This window comes from Cebidichthys violaceus, unplaced genomic scaffold (genome assembly GCF_023349555.1).
Source record: "Cebidichthys violaceus isolate CVI_PGR_0920_01 unplaced genomic scaffold, fCebVio1.0.p SCAF_8, whole genome shotgun sequence".
Taxonomy (NCBI): Eukaryota; Metazoa; Chordata; class Actinopteri; order Perciformes; family Stichaeidae; genus Cebidichthys; species Cebidichthys violaceus.
Window position 1 is genome coordinate 8,285,315 of NW_027176964.1, and position 20,593 is coordinate 8,305,907.

Sequence of the window (20,593 nt, forward strand, 5' to 3'; positions counted from 1 at the left end):
TTGCAACAGTGCTGAATTGTATCTGGAGCACCAGGCAAATTATTAATGCTGTTAGCCTATTAATCAATACACTATTTTCATATTTAAGTATTCACGTAAAAATGCTGAACATTTTCAGCTTCCACCTTCTGTGAGGATGTGTTCACTTTCTCAATTTTCTACCGTGTTGAATATCTTTGGACTCCCTTCGGACATTTGAAGTTGTCCTACGATTGTGGTTCAAGCATCATAGTTTTACTGCATGGGTGACTTCATGGCTGATAACCAGTCCCCTCAATGAGGTCATTCTATTTTGCAGCATCTCTGAACAACCATAAACACACAACCATTAAAATCACAGGGGCACCAGACAGACGTAAGCAAAACTCTGCTCAGCAACTTAATAAGTCCTTTATTTGCAATGCTCCATTACCTCATCTTTCCAGTTTCCGATGCAAAAGAAGCAATAATTTCTTAAATAAAGAAAGCAAAAAAAATATTTACAAAATTCCACAATTAATAATCAATGGATTATCTAAAGCACCTCTCTGCATCTGGACAACTGCTGTTTCTGTTGGAAAAGTATACACTGCAATTACATCAGCAATTTATCGTTTCTGAAAAATAAAACTGAAAAAAACGTTTTTTTTAATTATATATTTACAGAACGCTCCTGAAATAAGTTTCCACTTAAAGTAGAAAAGGCTTTCGGATCATTTCTGTGTGTTTTTTTTTCTTTTTTGTAACTTTATATATTTTCATCAAGTCAATTTTCTGTCAATTTCAAGTTTTACCGGTGATTGGGTCATTAAGTGTCCTCTACGACAGCTCAGGTTTAAGTATAGAAGAGGTAAAGATGAAGAGTCAGTCAGTGTGGTTCACTACTGGGGATGGGAGAGGATGGCTTGGAGGAAGCATTAAGACCACCCCTAAGTAGTCAAAGGTCAACACCAATCCATGTTTCTGCCCTCCCTAAATTCATGATGGGGAAACAGGAAGAGAAAATAGACAACCTTTGCATTAAAAACTCCATCCATCAAATTAAGATTAGTTCATGTACATTATTATTTTTTTTTCTATCGACGTTTCGTCCACTGTATCATTAATAGAAACACACTTCAGTCATGCTGCACACTCCAGTAAGGGACAAAGACATAAGAGCCGAGTTTGGATTGAACACATATTATGGCATGACGATACCCACGTATCAGGGAACCCACTACACCACTATACCCTGTGGTTTTACTCTTGCAGATCAGATAGGATGTCAGGCATTAGAATCATCTAGAACCATACAAAAAAAAAAAAAAAAAAAGCAGCCTGTTGGTTTGTATTTTTGTGAGAAAGAGAGTTTTGTAGTAATGTGGGATACCTCACACCTCGTTAACAAGCAATCCTGCTGCATCAGCTTTCAAGTTTATTTGATGAGGACACTTGTTGTGACAAGCAGGTGGGGAAATAATGAGGAAGCAAGAGAGGGAGGGGTAGAGAGAAATGATTGTTTTCTGAGTCCATCCCTCAAAGAAAAGAAAACAATAATAAAGATTTATCCTCATTGAGGATTGATTTGAGTCTGCCTCTCTGGCAATATTGTCCGTGACTCTCTGCAGCCGCCTGGGGGGGGGCAGCAGCTTTCAGTTCAGTCTTTTATTCCTTGTCGGACTCCTCCTCGGCCTCGCGGAGCCAGGTGAAGAAGGCGGTGACCGATTTCAAGGCCACACCTTTGCCCGTTTGCTCAGCGGGGTCTTTGCTGGTTTCCCATTTGTAGAAGGCCTCCTCTTTGATGACGTCCTCGTCGTACAAGGCATCGAAGAACATCCGCAGCAGGTCTACGGAGACGGGATACAGAGGTCAGTATTGATCTGGCATTGAATGTAATGACAAACAGTTTGCTGCAGAGGAGCAGGAAAAGTTCATACAGTTGAGTTTGTGCCGCTTGTTGGTGGTGATAAAACAAGATAATGCGTGTGGTCGTCGTTTGTCCTGTTTTCATCACTGTCACAAAATTTAGACTCTTCCCTCGTCACATCACATTATTTTGAACTTACCATTGAAAAATGGACAAACGGCAGGAAACAGAATTACAAAAAGCAGCTACATTTGTCAAAAAACAATCAGCACCAAGTGTCTTAAAAGGTTTTAAGATTAAAATGAAGCCGCTTACATTGAATCGCATCTATTCCTCTCTAATTTTTGGTTATACTGTGGGATTTTTTTAATGTAATAAAATAATTTCAAACAGTGTAATGGGTGAATTTGGTCACTCCTTCAATTAATAAAAAAAATGTCTCAATCATGGCCATATTTCAATATTAAATTGACGTCAATAACAGTCAAAACCTGAAAGGTATGAGCTCCACCAACGTCACAGGGCTACTGCATGGCCAGGCATCTGTTATTTTGTGCACCTCTGGGCGTTTAGCCCCAGCATATTACTGCTGGCTCCTCTCCCATTAGATTAATACTCACTCGCTGGCTGCTCCATGTGCACCATCAGAGCCTGGAGGGCGTAGAGGGCCTGCAGCTCTTTCTGCTCATCAGACAGGTATCTCTGCAGCAGACTGGCCCTCTGGTTGATCTGCCGTGCATCCACCCTGTACGGGGTGTCACCTGAAACAAGGAGCGGCAAACTCAGACTGGGAATCGACCATCTTGTATCACATGTTGCAATTTGCGTTGGTACGATTAATCATCACGGAACATCGATGTATCGTAACACTAAAACATGAAGAACTTATACCGCCGCTGTGAGATGAACAGGCTAACAGTGGTGACTAACACACAGACATTTCTGCCAACAGCCTTTACTTCTACATGCCGCATTAGTCACACTTACATATGATGGCAGACTGACACACTGATGTCATCAATGCTCGTACAAACTGGTTGGAAGCGCTTTGCTCCTCGTCCAAGTTAGCCTGAAAAAAACAAAACAGTTGAACAGGGGAAACTTCAATGACTCCTGTAACCTTTATATTGAATAAAACACATGAAATGACATGGAATATTCATGTCTGAACTAAAACACGAGCTACTCCACTGGTACGTTTAACACACCTCAGCCCAGTCTCTGATGCGCTGGTTGTTGGCTTTGTCCTGGAAGAGTCTGTCCAGCTGTTTGTTGAGCTCCTCTCCAGTGAGGACTTTCTTCTCATCAACTTCCTTTGACTCCAACTCCTCTCCTGTGGTGAACTCCACTTTCTAAATCACGCAACAAACAAAGAAAATTAAAGATAGTCTTATAAGTGATCTAGTCATAGGTTTGTTGGCTTTTAATTCTTTGGTAAGTGTGTATTGCCGGTAGGTCGGCATTTGTGTCAATAATTTGCTGCAATTAAACTATTTAATAGATACTTAACAAAAATATTGGCACATTGTGTGACGGAATTTTATTCAAAGCCTTCTCTGTATGAGAGCTTACTGTCTCTCTTTATGTTATTTACCAATGCCTCCACCAAACTGGATGGGGAAATATTAAAGAAAAAAGAAGAAAATAAAAGCTCAAGTCAAAGTGGTAGTTTTTAGTTGTTTCTGTTTCACTGTCTTGAACTACTTCAGCCTACAGACCTGCTCAGTGACGAACTTGTTGACATCTTCATCCTCAGGCAAGAAATCGCTCCAATTCAGGCCTCCCTCGGTCCACATTGCCCCGACCTTCTTCGGGGTCTGAACGGGTGGTAAAAATATGAAATCCAATGAGTAATGAAATGAAACAGATGTGAAAGTTCGCACTCAAGTAGGCGGATTCATGAAGGACGTACCATTTCTTTGCAGAGCAACTTGAGGATCTGCACCAGCAGCACGCCGGCCTGCCCCAGAGGCACCAGAGGCTTGGAGATCTCCCTGAAAACACACATACGCTGAATTATGCACTCGACTTTCCATGAACTATTCTATCATTCAGTTGTTTCATGTGTTACCATTATCAGTAAACCATAGTTGTACTCAACGCCAAGAAATAAAGTTGAGTGTTGTGAAAGGAAAAGTGACGAAAGGGGAATTACAGACGAGAGTAACTACAAACACATTATTTGGGAGATGTTTGATGTTTTTGAGCTGCATGCGTGAAATTGGTGTCAAAGTTCCCACACCCAAACCAAATGCCCTGAAAATTGAGTGAAAATCCAAAAAGAATAAGAAAAAGTATGTAATTTATGGTGAGAGCAATGGGTCAAAGGTATCAGTTTCTGACAGACGACAATGTACAGAAACTGGGCTTGCCTGGACTTATTTCATTTAATTATTTTTGCGAACTTCCAGCTCACCTGAAGATCTGTCCCATAGGGATGCCTCCCTCATGGAGCATGGGGGTGATCAGTTCAGCCAGGTAGAGCCAGATGTGAGGTATATCTATGGCCATGTCTTCCGCAGCCTCCAGGGTCTCTTCTAGCCTACAGACCCAGAAAACACACAGCACTCAATCTCACTTGAAACACAAATAAGTTCAGGTTGTAAGGAGTAAATCAGAATGCACTAGAAGTGAAAAACCATTTCAGACATTGGAAAAGCAGTGTGATCTTTTAATCCGTTAAAGCTCACCCTTTGTAGTACTGCTCTGAGGTCAACACCCCAGCCTTGACCAGGTGGCGCAGCAACAGGCCCGCGCGCTCTCGAGCAATGGTGCTGCGCTCCAGCGTCGACTCCACGGCGTTCCGCACAAACACATAGAGCAACGAGGCACTGTTGAGTTCTGTCACGCACTGCAACGCCTCCTACAGCGGCAGCAGAAGAAGAAGAAGACGCAAAAAATGTTGGCCGTCAGAGCGGATTCAGATTCCAAGCATTTTGCTGGTTTAAGCCTGATAATGAGCATACGTTTAAGTAAAATTCACTGCGTTGAATGAGAGTTTACGCGGCGTCATGTTTGTACCTTCATGTCATTAAGGTGAAGATATTCTTCAATGATGGCGTTCGACTTCTTCTCCAACTCCTCTTCATTCAAGGCAGGTTTTGGAAGAGACGGTGGGGGAGTTGGAGCGCTCTCACGCTTAACTGCAGAGGAAAAAACGTCACAATAAGAGTTAAATTGTATTCCAGTGCATGTGCGTACACAACCTTTCCTCCATCTTTATACCATTATATCCATATCAAGTCTTCACTTTTGCTCAGTGGGTTTTTCACCTGGGAGATCTTTGCTTGGAGCCCTGTCCCGGCTTCCTCGGTCCCGGCTTCCTCGGTCCCGGCTTCCTCGGTCCCGGCTTCCTCGGTCCCGGCTTCCTCGGTCCCGGCTTCCTCGGTCCCGGCTTCCTCGGTCCCGGCTTCCTCGGTCCCTATCGTCGGTCATGCTGGCCACGCGACGCACAGGCTCAGTTAAGGCCCGGAGGTCGCCGGTCCTCCCGCCGCGCTCCTGAGACTCTCTGCTGAAGCTTCTCTTGGTGATTTGGTTTGGGGTGCTCCGGCCGTCACGACCCTCTCGTCCCTCACTGCGATCGAACCGATCGCCCTTTTCTCTGTCGCCACCACGCTCACGGCTGGAGCTCGACCTAAAAAGGTTGCAGGTGACACAAAAGGTCCACATTTATCACAATGTTGCGCAATCCAATCTAATCTTAAACTGGTTGCTCTCAGTTTGCGTGCGCAAACACGGAAATGTCGAAATTCTTACAGGCTATTTAATCTTTAAAAAGATAAAGACAACAATAGGGGCAAAGCACAAGGACAAGACATTTTAGTTGATGGTGAAATATCTGCAGCTTAATACCTCTGAGGAGCTCTGCGATCAGAGTCAGTTGAAGCCGCCACCGAACCGGACTGTTGCAGGGCTGAGAAGCGATTGAGGGTGCTGGTAGCTGGACGACCAGTGTCTAAAAAAGGAACAAGAAAGATTAACTCTCCAACCACTAAAAACAGCTTGAAACTACACCTTATATTTATTTTTTTATTAAAAAGGTGTTTTACCAGGCTCTCCGCTTGCTGGTTTGGCTCCAGTTCCTCCACTGCTGCCTTTGCCCCAGCTGCCCCACATGCCTTTCCCCCCTGGAGCCAACAGTTGATTGTTGAAGTCCAGAGAACCAGGCTGAAGGGAAACACAAAAGTTACATTAACACACAAGTTACATACACATTAAGGCGAGTCCCACATCATCAAGCTCAACTGAACAGTTTAATTGTAAAAGCTTGTGACTCGGCAGAATAAGTGTGCGAGACGGGGAGTGATTTCTTACAGTGCACCCCAAAACAAAAACACTATATTTGACTATACTAACAAGCATCAGTGAAAACCTGAAGCTGGGTACAAAAAAATAAACAAATCAAGTGAAAACTTCCGTGTTAGAGTCGGACGTTACCTTTGTGATCTTGCTGAGGCGGGTGGTGTCGATGGGTCTGTTCTTGGAGATGGGCACCGTGTTCCAGCCCTCATCCTGAGGCTGGCTATTCCGGCCTCCTCCTTGTGTGTGAGAGCCGCGGCCCCCCATGTTCCCTCCCATCCTACCGCCGCCGCCGCCTCCTCCGCCTCCACCTCCCTTGGACAGAAGCTGCTGCTGGACTTTGAGGTGTTCCCTGTGCTCCTCCAGCTCTGCATCCTTGTGGATCTGCTCGATCGTTTTAGGACCCTGTTCTCCTCTACGAGGCACCCAGTTACACTGTCGATCAGAGATGGAAGCTGGTTATCAAACAGTCTGTAACTGCTCCAACGCACGTCCTTAATGTCTACATTCATGGCTCCCACGCGACTCATAATCCCCGTGGATTACATCACGCGCAGTATCAAACAATTCTGCTCATTCAGGAATATTTCTTAGCATTAGTCACCACCGTAAGTGCCTGATATTGGCTCTTTATTACAATATCCCGTTAATATTTACCCTTCTTAGGTCTATGACGTCTTGTAGCATGAAGCGGATTCTGGATGAGGTCTTTTTCTCTTTGATGATCTTGTCCATCTGGTTGAAATACTGATCCATACGAGGCTAACAGGAAAACGGACATAAAAGTAGCTTTTATGAATCATGAATACAACATTTTGTTTTTTTAAATATGTTTGCGTGTTCACGCTTTACTTACCTTGGCCTTCTCAAAGTCCAGGTCTTTGCCAATTGTGGAGAGCAGCCTGCAGAGACACTCCAGAGACTCTTCATCATGATTCTTCAGTAGTTTCACTACACAGTCGTGCATGATGGCCTCCGTCAGCATCTTCAGCTTGAAGAGCTCCCCAATGAACTTTATATTACCCAGTGACCGGCGGCGGGCCTGGTCTCTGGAGTCCTGCAGCTCCACCCTCAAGCGCTCCCGCTCCTCTCCCTGAGGGCAGATACAAGACCAGTGTTAGTCGAAAACACAAACACTGTGGTGGCTGCGACAACGACGGTAAAAAGATCTCATGTCTTACTTCTTTGGCAGCCTCTAGTTCTTTTTGCTTTCTCTCAAAGATTTCGTCATCGTCCTGGTCCTTCTCAAACTCTTTCTGGCAGCGGTTGAGCAGCAGTTTGCGGAAGTTCACAAAAACACCTGGCTTGTCTGAGGTGGGGACTTTCAACTGGAGGAGGATAACATTGAGTACACTTAAAACATTTGTATTGAATACACATTTTTCACGCCGCTGATAATTATATGGCTTCAAAACATGTGATTATAAAAACAAATGAGTGCGAGATTGTGCTTCATTCAGATCCGGGCAAAAAGCCCATGACTTACCCCCATAAGGCAGCGGCACATGTTGGCGTAGGCCACAGAGAAGTTGGGCTCTGAGATGGCCTTCTCAAAGATAAGGTCAATGGCTCCCTTCAGCCTGTCCTCTGTGTCTATCGTCAGGTCTGTCACCTGTTTCATCAGCTCCTGAAACTTCTGAGGGGTCAGCTTGTTGAGGATACTGCGCAGACGCTTGAACAGCTCTTTAGTCTTGGCCTGTTCGGGATCGTCGTCTTCGACTTCGGGTTCCTCCGCGCCGCGGCCTCGAGTGGACTTCTTCCCCGTGGGCTTCCAGGCCTTCTCGGCCTTGTTGAGCTGCACGTCGTCGCCAAGGGACATGCTGCTGAGGATGATTTTCCTCGGCTCTTTCCTCTGGCCTTGCTGGGAGCGACGTGGGCCAGGCGGCTAAAAAGGAAGGAGAGGGATGCACATTTAGAAAAGTTGGAAAATAAATCTTATACAACAAAACAAATACAGTGACTTGCATAAGTATTCACACTCCTTGGTGTTTTTTTCTATTTTGTTACATTACAACCTGGAATTAAAATGGCTTTTATTTGAATTTGGTGTAATGGAACTACACAAAAAAGTCAAATTGATGAAGTAAAATGAAAAAACAAACAAAAAGGTGTTTTCAAAAATTCACAAAAAACTCAACAGTTGTCTGTGCATATACATTTACCTCCTTTGTTGTGAAGCCCGTAAATAAGATCTGGTGCAATCAATTACCTTCAGAGGTCACATAGTTAGTTAAATTAAGTCCCCCAGCATGCAAGTGTCACATTATCTGTCACTTAATCTAAACAGAGCACCATTAAGTCCATTAGTTAAAAATGTAAAGAATATGGCACCAAAGAGAAGAGTGGCAAGCAAAAAACAATTGCACATATACAAAAAAATAAGTTGGGAGTTTGACAAAGGTCATGTGGGATTAATGGAGCTTCAGAGGATCATGTGACAGATCATGTAACACTTAAGAGTCCACCTGCTAACTAATTATGGGCCGTCTTAGGGTAATCAGTAGCACCAGATCTTATTTAGGTACTTCATAGCAAAGGGGCTTAATACATATGTACACACTACTTTTCAGCAATTTATTCTTTAGAATTTGTGAACTTTTTTTTTTAATTTCACTGAACCAATTTTGACTATTCTGTTCAGGTCCATTACATTAAAATCCAAATAAAAATCTATTTTAATATCCAGGTTGAAATGCAAAATAGGAAAAATGCCAAGAGGGGTGAATGCTTCTGCAAGGCACTGTTCAAGGAATTATTATTATTGCCATAATCAAAAGGGTCAAGAATTTTCATTACAAAAAAAAAACAAACACCCTAAAAAGAGAAGAAATTCCCTCACCGGGCCTCGTGGTCCTCCCACCGATCTGCTCCCAAGGTTCCCCAAATACGAGGGAGTAAAATCAGGACCAACATTCATCATTCGAGCTGGGTCAGGAGGCCGCATTGGAGTCTTGTTCGCCTGGAGTTAAAGAGGAAAAATGACCAGTTTGTCCATACAAAAATCAATAAACAAGACAAGATGGACATCAAGTTTCCTCATCCTCTATAATAATCACCATGGTATATTCAAGAATGAGTTACGCTAATGAGATCAACAGTTAAGTAAAATGCTGAACAAAAACTTTCATGCAGCTTCTATCTCAATATATTATTTTTCCTTAATGTCCCACATGAATGACATTATGGCACTTCACAGCAAAATGATGTCAAACCCCGCCTACCTTCTCCAGGACCACATCACTGATGGTCGGCAGTCCATCGGGTTTGTTCATACTGGCACTGATGAACTGGAAGCCCAGGAGGAACTCCCTGTCGTACCGCTTCTTGTCTTCTGGGTCTATCGGCTTCCATTGCTCTGAAAAAGGTACGAGACATGTTTTTTTTTATACATATATATTTTTTTATGCACATCTTTATTTGGATTTTTGTTTGCATAAAAAGCATAGCTACAGGTGTACATCAAAACAGCAGGTGCGACTGACCGTTGCATTTCTTAAATCACAACATACCTTCTTTGTACTGGTATTTCTGGTCAGTTGGCTCAGGTGTGGCAGGTGCGTTCTGCTTGTCCTCTTTCTCCTCCCAGGTCTCATCTGGAACCTCAGCGGGAGGTTTAAGTGGAGCAACAGGGACGGGGTCGGCCTGAGTGGACGAGGGTTCAGGGGCAGGCTTGGCTTCTTGCTCCTGCGGCACAAAAACAAAAAGAGATGAAGTATTATGATAACCCAGTTACCCGTCAGAGTGTTTGTTTTGGTACTAAATAGCCTAAAAAACATTATTGATACAGCTGAAACTGCTCAGACACTTGAACACCGTGACCTTGTGTTAATTTCATGTTGTCATCTGGACTGTTACACACCTCTGTGAAGGCATCCAGGAGGTCTCCAATGGCCTCCTTCTTGTTCAACTCCTTCATGTTCTTCCTCTTCTTTGGCACAGACGTTGCAGCTTCAAGACAAGGACACGGCGTTGACATTAGAATACAGCACAACTCATATGACGATCAGAAAGGCAAGCCAGGAATCAACTCCACCTACCTTGCATAGTGGATTCCTCTGTAGGACAGCTGACAGAGACGGGAGGGGCATCCTCATTTTTCTCCTTCTCCTCGTCTTTTTTCTCCTCCTCTTCCTTTTCTTGTTCTTCCTCCTCCTCCTCTGCTTCCTCCTCCTCCTCTTCCTCCTCCTCCTCCTGGGCAGGCATTGACGTTTTAGCCACAGGTGTGGATTCCTGAGATTGAGAAGCATCCGGCTTGTCAAGGGGCGTATTGTCTAAAAATGCCACCTCCTCAGACAGTTCCTCAGACAGTTCCTCTGTGTCCTGGGGAAGGCCGTTGGAGAGAAGAGGCTCTGCCGCGTCAGCCGGTATGGGTTCAGGTTCAGAGCTTGGGGCGGTGGCGGTCTGGGTCTGTGGAGCAGCAGGTTCCTGCGCAGAGGGTAGAGGCGGAGAGACTTCAGTTTCTGTCTTCATTGCCGTCTCTGCTTTCGTCTCTTTAACGGGAGAAACTGTTGTAGCAACCTCAACTGCGGGCTCCAACTTAGCGCTGGCCACCTGCTCCTCTTTTTCCAGTTCCTTCACCTCCTCTGTTTTCTTTTCATCCTTTTCGGGTGACTTCTCAGCTGGAGCTGCGGCAGCCTGTGGTTCTTCCATTTTGACAGGCGCCTCTTGTGCTGCCAACGACGCCGAAGGGCCGACAGGAGCGTCTACCGTGTCACCAACTTTAGTATCAACTGTGTTTTCTGCCTCAGCAGGAGTAGTAGTAGTAGTAGATGCTGCTGCTGCTGCAGGGAGGGGAGAGGGAGACTGCAGGTCCTCATTCAAAGGGGATGGCACCTCAGCAGCAGCTGTAGGGGCTACAGATTGTGCGGCTGACTCAGGCGTTGTCATCTGGTGGTCCATTTCCTGTTTGGCCTCCTCCACAGGCTCTGTATTCGCCGTGGCAGGAGGTGGTGGAGTTTCAGCGCTAGCAGGGGGCTCAGTGTTTTCATCTGCTGAATGAAGCGCATGAAATAATCACAATAAGGAAAATGTGGAATACGGGCATCTTTCATTTTTTTTTTTTTTTTATGTAAACCAAAAGTGAGACACTGTACTCACCTCTTCTAGTCACTGTAGTGGCCAGCTGTGTAACTTCACCGTTGGTCTGTGCAGGACTTACATCTGATGCGGAGGCCTACACAAAACAGTGTTTTTTAGGTCTGATAAGACGTGAAAACATGCAATCACCTCTATGAAAAATAAATAATTTGGGAGCAGGTGTGTAAAGAATATCTAAGCACTGACAATTTTCTCCGACAATGTGTCTTTTGTTCATACGAACCAACCATATGAATTTCTTTTCCTCTAAATCAGAGTGTTCTTATGTGTAATTAAATAATATGCATTATTATTTATTTAATTAGTACATTAAACTGTGAATACATTTCGGTTCCACTTTTGAAAAAAAAAAAAAAAAAAATGACTGCACAGTCAGATAAGTGAACTGCCAATGTAGACAAAACAAAAGTCAAAATTCCTGACATTTTTTTGAAACAATAAAACTGTCTGTCCTCTGTTTTCCACACAAACGGTACATTTCGTCAGTACTGAACAGCTGATAACAATTTAGATTTCTAAAATAAGGAAAAAAACTATACCTTTATCCTAGAATAACACAAACATAAGTCATTAGTTTAAGACATACAATCAACTCTGCCTTTAACTTTGGACACGACCATGCTCCCTTCAAATGAGTGGATAAAGACGAGTTTTCCCAGAAGGCTTCTTACCTGTGGGGGAGTGGGTGTGGTGGTGGACCTTCCACCCGACATGATCTCCTCTGTGATATCACGCCCGCCCTGGTTGGGGTCTCGTATCCTTATCTATAAGGAGACAGGCGAAATATTGGTTAGGTTTCCACGAAACACGTATGCGACATTAGAATACAGACAGTATGTACGGATGCAGTCACTTCGGATCTATAGCCGCCACCCATCATGATAAATACTATTGTTATTTTCAGGTAAAAGGGAAAGTTCCACACTGAACAAACAATACTCCTTTCTGTCTATTCAAATTTTTTTTTTTTGACCTCAGACAAGAGGCGGGTTGCCCTTTTGTTGCGACACACTACCGGTTTGCGTTCCCTCTTTGGTGGCCCTTGTGACTGCACCGGTGGTTGCTGAGGAGGCGGGGCTTGCTGCTGCTGTTGCTGGGCGGGGTTGATCATGACTGGTGCCGGCTGGACAGACGGGGAGTACTGCGGCTGAGCTGGATAGTATGCTCCTGCTGTAACGGTAGAATGAAACAAAAAAAATAATAATAATTTATGAAAAGAAAATACTTAAAGTCGCAGCTTCACACTAAAACAACCGTCCATCCGGGAGTCTCGAGATCTGTATCCTGTAGCCTTCACCAAAAATTCTATATTTAACATGATTTTCTGAAACACTGCAAGGCCATTTGATGGTGTAGGTCATACTTTTTTACCTTAACACAGGATAAAAATTAAAAACACATGTTGCAATAACAGAGTGAAGAGTCCTGCAGGAAAACAAAACCACAAATCCACATTCAGAGCTTTTAAGCGATGTGTGGATCAAGATCAAGACAAAATGAAAACATATACTTCTTACATACATAAAGACTAATCTGCACGCGTTGAACTGAACGAATGACCAACGAAAGGCAACGGAACCACAGATGTTACCAGCAGCCTGTGTGAACGTTAAAGTTATTCAGTCTCAAACACACTAGCATGACATTGGTAGTGACACGGGCCTTTGAAGCAATAAACTTCCCATCCAGACTGAACGTTGGAGAGAAGCAGCCTGTTTAAGTGCCGCGTATGGAATGAACACAGACAACATTACTTGCTATCTTATGATTAAAAATTTGAGAAACTTGCAATCCATGATTTCTTTTGCAGTAATCCTATGAAATACATAATTTAATAAAAAAACTGAAGTATATGAAATTGTTAAAGTGGAAATTCTGGCCCAGCTAGCTGGAAATCTGCAGACAGACTTTACAGCTCACCATCGGCCCTGTGTAGGCAGGTGGCTGGTCTTTAGCAGTAAACCAGGGCCAGATTGATTTCAGGGGCTAGTGCGTTTTTGCTTTCAGCCTTTATGATATTGGCTAATATATTGTTCACTCCTCCGATCTGATTTAACCTACACCGCACTGACACGGTGAGCATGAATTAAGGCGTACATTCTGGTGGTATGATCATCATTAAGAGGGAAAAAAATATCATTCATTTTGGTAAGGCGACGGTTAGATATTTATAGTAGAATGAATAATTTTGATGTGTGAGACCTTCACTTTGTACGCCATTTGCATATACAAGTCAAGATGTGCGTTACCCAAAAGAAAACACATTTACGACGCTATCAGAGACAGGAAGTGCCACAAAGATTGTTGCCACTAAAGCCTGCTGACCAACACACAAGCACACACACTACTCACCAGGGTAGCGCTGGGAGGTGAGAGGAGCACCGTGGAGAGAGAGACGGCCGTTCTCTCGCCCGCCCCCTCTCCCCCCACCACCCCGCCTCTCCCTCGCAGCAAGAGAGGGCTCTGAACCAACGCAGCAAACGAGAGGAAGGGAGTGAGGGACGGGAGAGGGAGGAAAGAAGGAGAGAGGGCAGGAAGAGACAGATGCAGAATGAGTTAATGAGAGGATCCAGAGGAAGCAGGGTGTTAAAAAGGTCCCATGAAATGAACAACGTATTCAACGCGTGTCCCTGAATGCATCTTGTTCTTATGTCAACTGTTGTTTTGTTTTTGTACTACAGCAAATGACCATTTGCAGCAGTGACACAAATCAGAAGCGTGTCTGCAGGAGCGCAGTGGCTGCGGTCTTTGTCCTGGATATTTTTCATTAAAAATTCAAATTTGACCCCTCCTAATGTCAAATCCCACCCGAACAGTTTATATGGACATGCATCCAGCAAAAGAACAAAATTCTTATCTCAAAGTCATTTCATGGAACCCGTTAGGCAGTGTCCGGTGAGACTGCAGATAGAAAGAACACCGAAGGCCAAAGCAGAATCAAGCCAGACCACATGCAACTGGCAGTTCACCACATACAGCAGTGTTTTGACCCAGAAAGACATTAAAAACACACCAACCAGCGAAGCAAAACCACGACACACCCGGCGATACCTTATGGGCAAAGAGGGGCGTGAAAATGGACATGGGCTTCAAACTACATGCATCAACTTAAAATCTCTGTAAGATTCTGATGTTCAAGATGTCGCCCCCTTTTAACCGACTACCCTCCATGTTTATGGTTGTGCTTGGTTGCTGCTGGTCTTGGTCATAAACTCTTACCATACGCAGGGTATTCAGCAGGGCTAGTTCCCGGATAGAAGCCTGCTGTACCGCTGGTCACAGGATACTGCTGAGTAGGAGGCATGTATGGGGTCCGGTACTGCAGAGACAAAATAAAGAGTCAGAGACGACGACAATAAATCAAGTTGGTAGAGCGTCCGGTCAATCACAGTCTCCACAGTAACGTACTGTTTTGGCCCAAAAAAAAGATGAGAGCCCTTTTCTAAAACCTGTTTTTGGAAGATAAGAAACTCACACATTTGCGCAGCTCGTCTAAATTTGCTTTCAAACGCATCTAACTCTTCATTGTGTGCATCAGTCACATGCTCACACACTCTCCCATCAGGCTCTTGGAAGCAGACAGATTGAGTCTCTCTGGTGGTTAGCATTTTTCTGCCTTTTTGAGCTTCCCAATATGACTTTCTGTGACACAGGGAATCCTTGGCTGCTTGACAGATGATTCGGGCACCAAATCTGGAAATTGCTTTTGACTCATTTAAATTTTCATAAAAATGTAATTTCACCGTGGCAGCAAAAACCAGCTACATGAACTATCATGAAACTCCAGTTGGGCTTACTCCTACAGCCATTACTCTCTCCTATCCAAACAGAACATCTACGGTTATTAACATGTCGCAGACCTTGACCCCCACTTTTATTTATTTTTTAAAAGATCATCTTATATTCGGGCCAGTACGTTAATATGATGAGCATATACTCTATCATTTTGGCAGGTTACTGGAAAGACTAGTCGTATGTGTGTCATTTTAACAAATGGGTCATTACTAATGTGAACCAACCTGTCCAGGGGGGATGAAGTAACCCTGAGGGGAGCCAGCAAAGGACAGCTGCTGCTGGGATATCATCATCATCTGGGAGCTGGGCGGGTAGACGTGAGTGGGTCCGACAGGTCGCGGGCCGCTACTCGTCTGTACCCTTGGAGCGCTGGTGGCCATGGCTGGTCGGTTCTGATAGTAACTCTAAAGAATGGACGAGGGAGGAAGAAGAATGAAGAGTTTATCACAGCGCAAGCCAACCTGTTGCTCTGTGTGTGCATTTAGTGTCCTAACTATGGTGGTGGTCCTAACCCATGTGTGTGTGTGTGTGTGTGTGTGTGTGTGTGTGTGTGTGTGTGTGTGTGTGTGTGTGTGTGTGTGTGTGTCCTGTCACACACATTCCTAACCTCAGCTGGAGGCACGCACAGCAACTGCCAAAGTGTACAGCAAGTTCAGTTCTTGGGTTACACTGAGTCTAAATTGTACTAACTGTCATGTCTCCCTGCTACACTGAGGTTAGCCCAAGGTAAGGGAGCGGAGGGGGGACGAAGAGAAAAGCTGTTACCTGTAATGCTCTGTATCCACCCTTCAGCCGCGCAAACACATGAGCAGAGAGCAAGAGAGGGAGTGAGATTAAGGTGAAAATGAAGACAAGAGACAATGTGGAAGTTTGAGATCACAAGGTTTAAGAAGGAAGAGTATGAGAGGCAGCAGCAAAATATCTCAGCCATGAACAAGTAAGCTCAAACAACCACATGCAAATCTGTACTGGTCGGCAAGTTACATCTCCCACAAGTCCTGCTGGTCCCAGTTTTGAGTTGTTTAAGAATGACTTTAAGGGCAAAGAAACTGTTAGCATGCTGCAAGTAAATCCATTTACTTTAATATTAAACAGTTAAAACTTGAAAAAAAAAAAAAAATGGCACAACTACAGAGAAACCCTACAGAGAAATATGCATTTCTAAAATGAAATATAGAACTCAATGTTACTGGACCTCGGGAAGAGTGGCCTCATCTAATAAACACTACAGCATTCTCATCCAATTTTCCAACATGTGGAACTGAAAGCATGCATTACACTAAGGAGACAGTGGGGATGTAAGGGAAAGTGAGGGGTGTTAGTACCTGTTGGTGTAAAGTACGGGGGCCTGCAGCAAACTGGGAGGACAGCAGAAGAGAGGAAAGAAGTCAAGATTGACATTCAAGGACAAACAAGGCAAATAGGCCAAAACCCACACACACAAAGATTTAGCCAAAGCCTTGTAGCAGAAGAAGCCCTGTCAGAAGTCTTTGTGAAAGAGTGGGAAAGGGACGGTTCCCGTACAAGGTCAAATATACCAAACTTGGGACAGTGAATGCAAAAACTTTAGCAGAAAGGGGACAAAAACATGAACTTTACCTGTCTTGGCTGTGGTGCAGAGTTCATTTGTGGAGGTGGAGGGGTTGCAAAAACAAGAGAGGGGGGCTGGCCAGGACCATAGGCGGCCTTTGAAAGGAGAGAACGGAGGAAAAAATAGATGTTACCAAACCCTTAACCTAACCAAACAACTAAAGTTCTACAAGGTCAGCTGCTCTCACCTGTGTCAATCCAGGGGAAGGGGAAGGGTTAGGGACAGACGTAGGTCCCGTTATAGGCTGTGGTGGTTTGTTCATTTCACGTTCTTTTATGGTTCTGCATTAGGGTGGCCTTGTGTTGCCAGCCTTTCTGAGGAACAAGAAATACAAAAAAAAGATGAACAATTAGGCATTCATCAAGTGTTAAAGACATTGAGAGGAAAATTGCTTTCAGTTCAAAGTAATTATCTACATATGATAATTGCAGTCACACAGGTTAGATATTACTCCACACTGTAAGACATGAACCTCAAGTGTGGCATCATTCAACCAACAGTGAGGGTGTGGTCTGCGGTTTCGCCTATGATAACGCCACCTCCTCCCAAAAAAGGTTGGTTACTTGCATATTGCATGGCTCACACATGCAGTGTTAAAAGCAATTATTCCAAACATCATCTGCAGATTCCTTGCTCAATCAGATAGCAATGGATTCATGCGTTTTAACATCCAAAACTAACTGAGGAGAAAAGGGGTCATGGTGGCCATTATTAAATCACTTAAAAAACGGGGACTTAGACCTAAATGATCATGCCTGAACAAAATGTGCCTGCCACCAAATCGCTTGGACTAGTCTGATATTGAGTGAATTTAAGAAAATGGATACCTCGGGTCAAAGTTCATGTACTGTGTTAACAGTGGCTCGCATGCCCCCTGCTCATGCTACATGTGCACATAGTCCACTCAAATAACGTCACATCGATATCCGTTTCAAAACCTAATGCAGTTTTCTCACGAATATAAATTACGCCTGTAGTTATGCTGGAATAACAGACATACTGGAATTAATCAAATCTGATGAGAATCACTAGCAGACGTGTCATCCACCTGCTGCCACAGGAGCTGTCGCTAGCTGCTAGCTTACGCCATGCTTCTTTTAGACAGGGCATTAACGTACTAACCTACCATATGGTTCTGTCAGCAGAGATGGCTACCGGTATTATGAACTGTCATTACATGTGACAGCTGGTCTCGGAAAATGTCCCCACTGTGTCTTAGTCAAGTTAAAGGATGAAAGGACATTTTACTGGCCCGCTAACAAGGCAGCACTCCCGGCCGAAGCAGGTTAGATTCGTTAGCCAACTAGCCGGCTAACACTGACGTTACGTGTCCCACTACCAGAGACATTTTGCATAGTTACGCTACGTGGCTGAACGTTGAGTCCACATTTAACTTTAAAGTACATAGAGCTCAGTTGGATGGTTTTACTGTGCCAAAGGACAACATGTTGACTCATCGAAACTTGAGAACAGCAAATAAGCCGGTCCTAGACGTAACGTTGCAACACTTGAGACCGATTAGGTTACAGTGAAGCTAATGTCGGATAACAGCCCAGCCCTGTCCTACGAGGTGGATTTAATTACAGGCCCAGCCAGATCCGCGAGCAGATGAAACCATCAACCCGACATCAAACTTGAGCCAATATCATGATCACACAACAAATGGCATCAGGTTTTCTGTCAAACCATTACAATCAACACATCAGCTCTAAACCGGTGAAAATCGTCTTTAAACCCCAGTGAGCGTCAGAGCTAACCAGCGTTATCACACGAAGCCTTCAAATGAAGATTAGCCACGAGAGCGAGGGACCCTGGCTGTCATTCAGCTAACGTTAGCCATGCAGCTCCAAATAATACCACGCGATCCAAGTCCCCACCTTTTCACTAACGTTAACACATTCCAATGTATTTGATTGCATATATTTTAGCATTTTGGGCCACATTACCAAGTTAGCTATGTGGACTGACAGCCAGTAGGGCCTGTTCAACCAGCTAGCATTAGCTAGCTAGCCTGAATGCCTTTGACGAAAATGAAGCCAAGCTCGGGTGTACTTCAAGCTATTATTTCCACCGTCAGATGGTTTTATTCTTACCAGGAATCAATACTGAGTATGTTGGGAACTCGGGAAATCAGCCTCTGATCAGTCTTCTGTTACTGAAAGTAGTGGTGTTGTAGTTTCCTTGTCCTTTACTCCAAAAGAAAAGTGATGCCCTTCTTGGCTATTGACTTAGCGAGCTAGCTAGCTGACCGGCAGATGGGGTGAGTGCTACTACTGTCACTTCGGTTTAAATCCCCGGGCGTGCAAAAGTGACAGTGCTCAAAATCAAATAATATAGTACTTCGGGAGTACTAATGACAATTCCGATGGCCCCGAAAAAAGCCTCTGGACCGGAGGTCCATGATCAAGGCGTCGATGGTGACGGATTGCCGGTAAGGTATGTACACAACTGTCGCATCAGGAGGCTCAGAGCGAGGCCATAATGCGATGTTTCTGGTGTATGGAGCCGGTGCGCCTCGAAGTCGCATGGGTAACTTCCGGGAGAATTACATTTTGATGCCGTTTCCTTGGTCATGTGATACAGGAGCTGGAATCAATTCATCAACCCTTGCGTCTCAATCTGCTTTTTAAAGTACAATATTATATATTATATATCACAAACGTACTCATATCATGCATTTCACAAAGCCTGTAGTGGTGCTAGTCCTTACACAGCTAGTCCAATATTAAGAATTAAGTCCTTATCAACCTCAGAGTCTACTGAAATGGAAAAGTTACCGTTTGATTAGTGTTAAAGTCTGTCCTTAATCATATTGTCAAGTATGATGTAGCTAATAATGCCCCATACAATAAAGATGTTGTACTGTGCTTTTATCTGAGGACTGCTCTTTTCTACCCATGATTAATGGATAGGGGAATATTGGCATTACAATTATTTTCATTATCGACTAATCTGACAGTTATTTTCTGTATGAATTGCTTAATAATTTTGTTCCTGTTAAATGTAAGAAAATAGTAAAAATGTAATTTCTCAAAGCTCAAGGTTACATATTCAAATGACTTGTAGTTTCAACAAACAGTAAATATCTCACACATATTAAATCAACTATTAGATATGACTAGAAGAGTAGAAACTTCCCACATCTGAGAAGCTGGAACAATAAAATGTTTCTGATTTGTACTTGGAAAATGACAGAGAAGATTAATTGATTATCAAACAAATTGAAAATGTGTTTGGGCATGTGTACTACTAAAACTGAATATCAATGGAAATGATTACCTGTGCGCTCTACATAATTTGTAGATGGGCAAGGTGTCAAAATTTACATGGTGCATATTTTTTAATATAATTTAATTGGGCTTAATATCCCAAACAGGCGGTCAATATTAATTTTTGCCAAGGAGCCTCATAGCGGGCTTGTTTGGCCATGCCAACGTCAGCCAAGAGAATGTGTTTGTCTATTGCCTAAGTGTTGACATAAATTATCGAGATAGGCTCCATGTACTTTGAAAGCTCTCCCAGTAATACATCATTACAGATCTACATGATTTTTGATCGGGTGGAGCTCTTCTGAAGGCTTTTCACAGTAACCAAAAAGCACAATGGCCCATATTATTATAACAGACACCCTTCTCATCCAAAAATATGTTATTTTATGAATTCCTTCCTGAAGTCTGTGTAAATGAAGCTGGAGGTGCAGACGAAATGAAAGGGGCTGCTGGAATGGAAGAATGACTTCCCTTACAGGTACAATTGTTACAGTACCAGTTATAATGTTTATCAAGCCCATGTACTTTTTGTATCAGTCCATTTAGACCCCAGTAGTGTTTTACAACAAAGCTTTAAAGTTACATTACAGCCAATAAGCTGCAGTATTTGTTCTTGACTGTTTTTGGCATTGGAAGCAAAGTTGCTAAGATTGTCCATTTTATATACAACTGTGTTCTTTTAAATGATATTTAATGAATTCCTAAACATTACAC

The 20,593-nt window shown here is 43.6% G+C and overlaps 1 protein-coding gene across 6 annotated transcripts; it reads right to left on the reverse strand.

Annotated features, from left to right (window-relative positions):
• Nucleotides 1-374: 374 nt before the first annotated feature.
• Nucleotides 375-19,125, reverse strand: eif4g1a (eukaryotic translation initiation factor 4 gamma, 1a). Of its 6 annotated transcripts, none has more exons than XM_068737524.1 (33): nt 18,704-19,125; nt 16,798-16,924; nt 16,619-16,705; nt 16,345-16,377; nt 15,785-15,805; nt 15,244-15,423; nt 14,444-14,543; nt 13,577-13,687; nt 12,240-12,394; nt 11,896-11,988; nt 11,225-11,300; nt 10,165-11,115; nt 9,987-10,075; nt 9,637-9,811; nt 9,349-9,482; nt 8,967-9,086; nt 7,614-8,012; nt 7,309-7,455; nt 6,984-7,220; nt 6,785-6,889; nt 6,266-6,562; nt 5,878-5,995; nt 5,681-5,783; nt 5,101-5,462; nt 4,850-4,971; nt 4,519-4,691; nt 4,245-4,370; nt 3,741-3,822; nt 3,547-3,645; nt 3,037-3,180; nt 2,816-2,897; nt 2,449-2,589; nt 375-1,808 (listed from the first exon to the last, which is right to left on the reverse strand). In XM_068737524.1, the coding sequence occupies exons 2-33, from the start codon at nt 16,870-16,872 to the stop codon at nt 1,627-1,629; spliced, it is 5,319 nt and encodes a 1,772-aa protein (XP_068593625.1). In that variant the 5' UTR covers nt 16,873-16,924; nt 18,704-19,125; the 3' UTR covers nt 375-1,626. The 6 variants fall into 6 exon arrangements, with proteins under 6 accessions (XP_068593625.1, XP_068593624.1, XP_068593629.1 ...); XM_068737523.1 differs by having other exon boundaries at nt 10,165-11,118; XM_068737528.1 differs by lacking the exon at nt 13,577-13,687.
• Between the last annotated feature and the right edge of the window lie 1,468 nt (nt 19,126-20,593).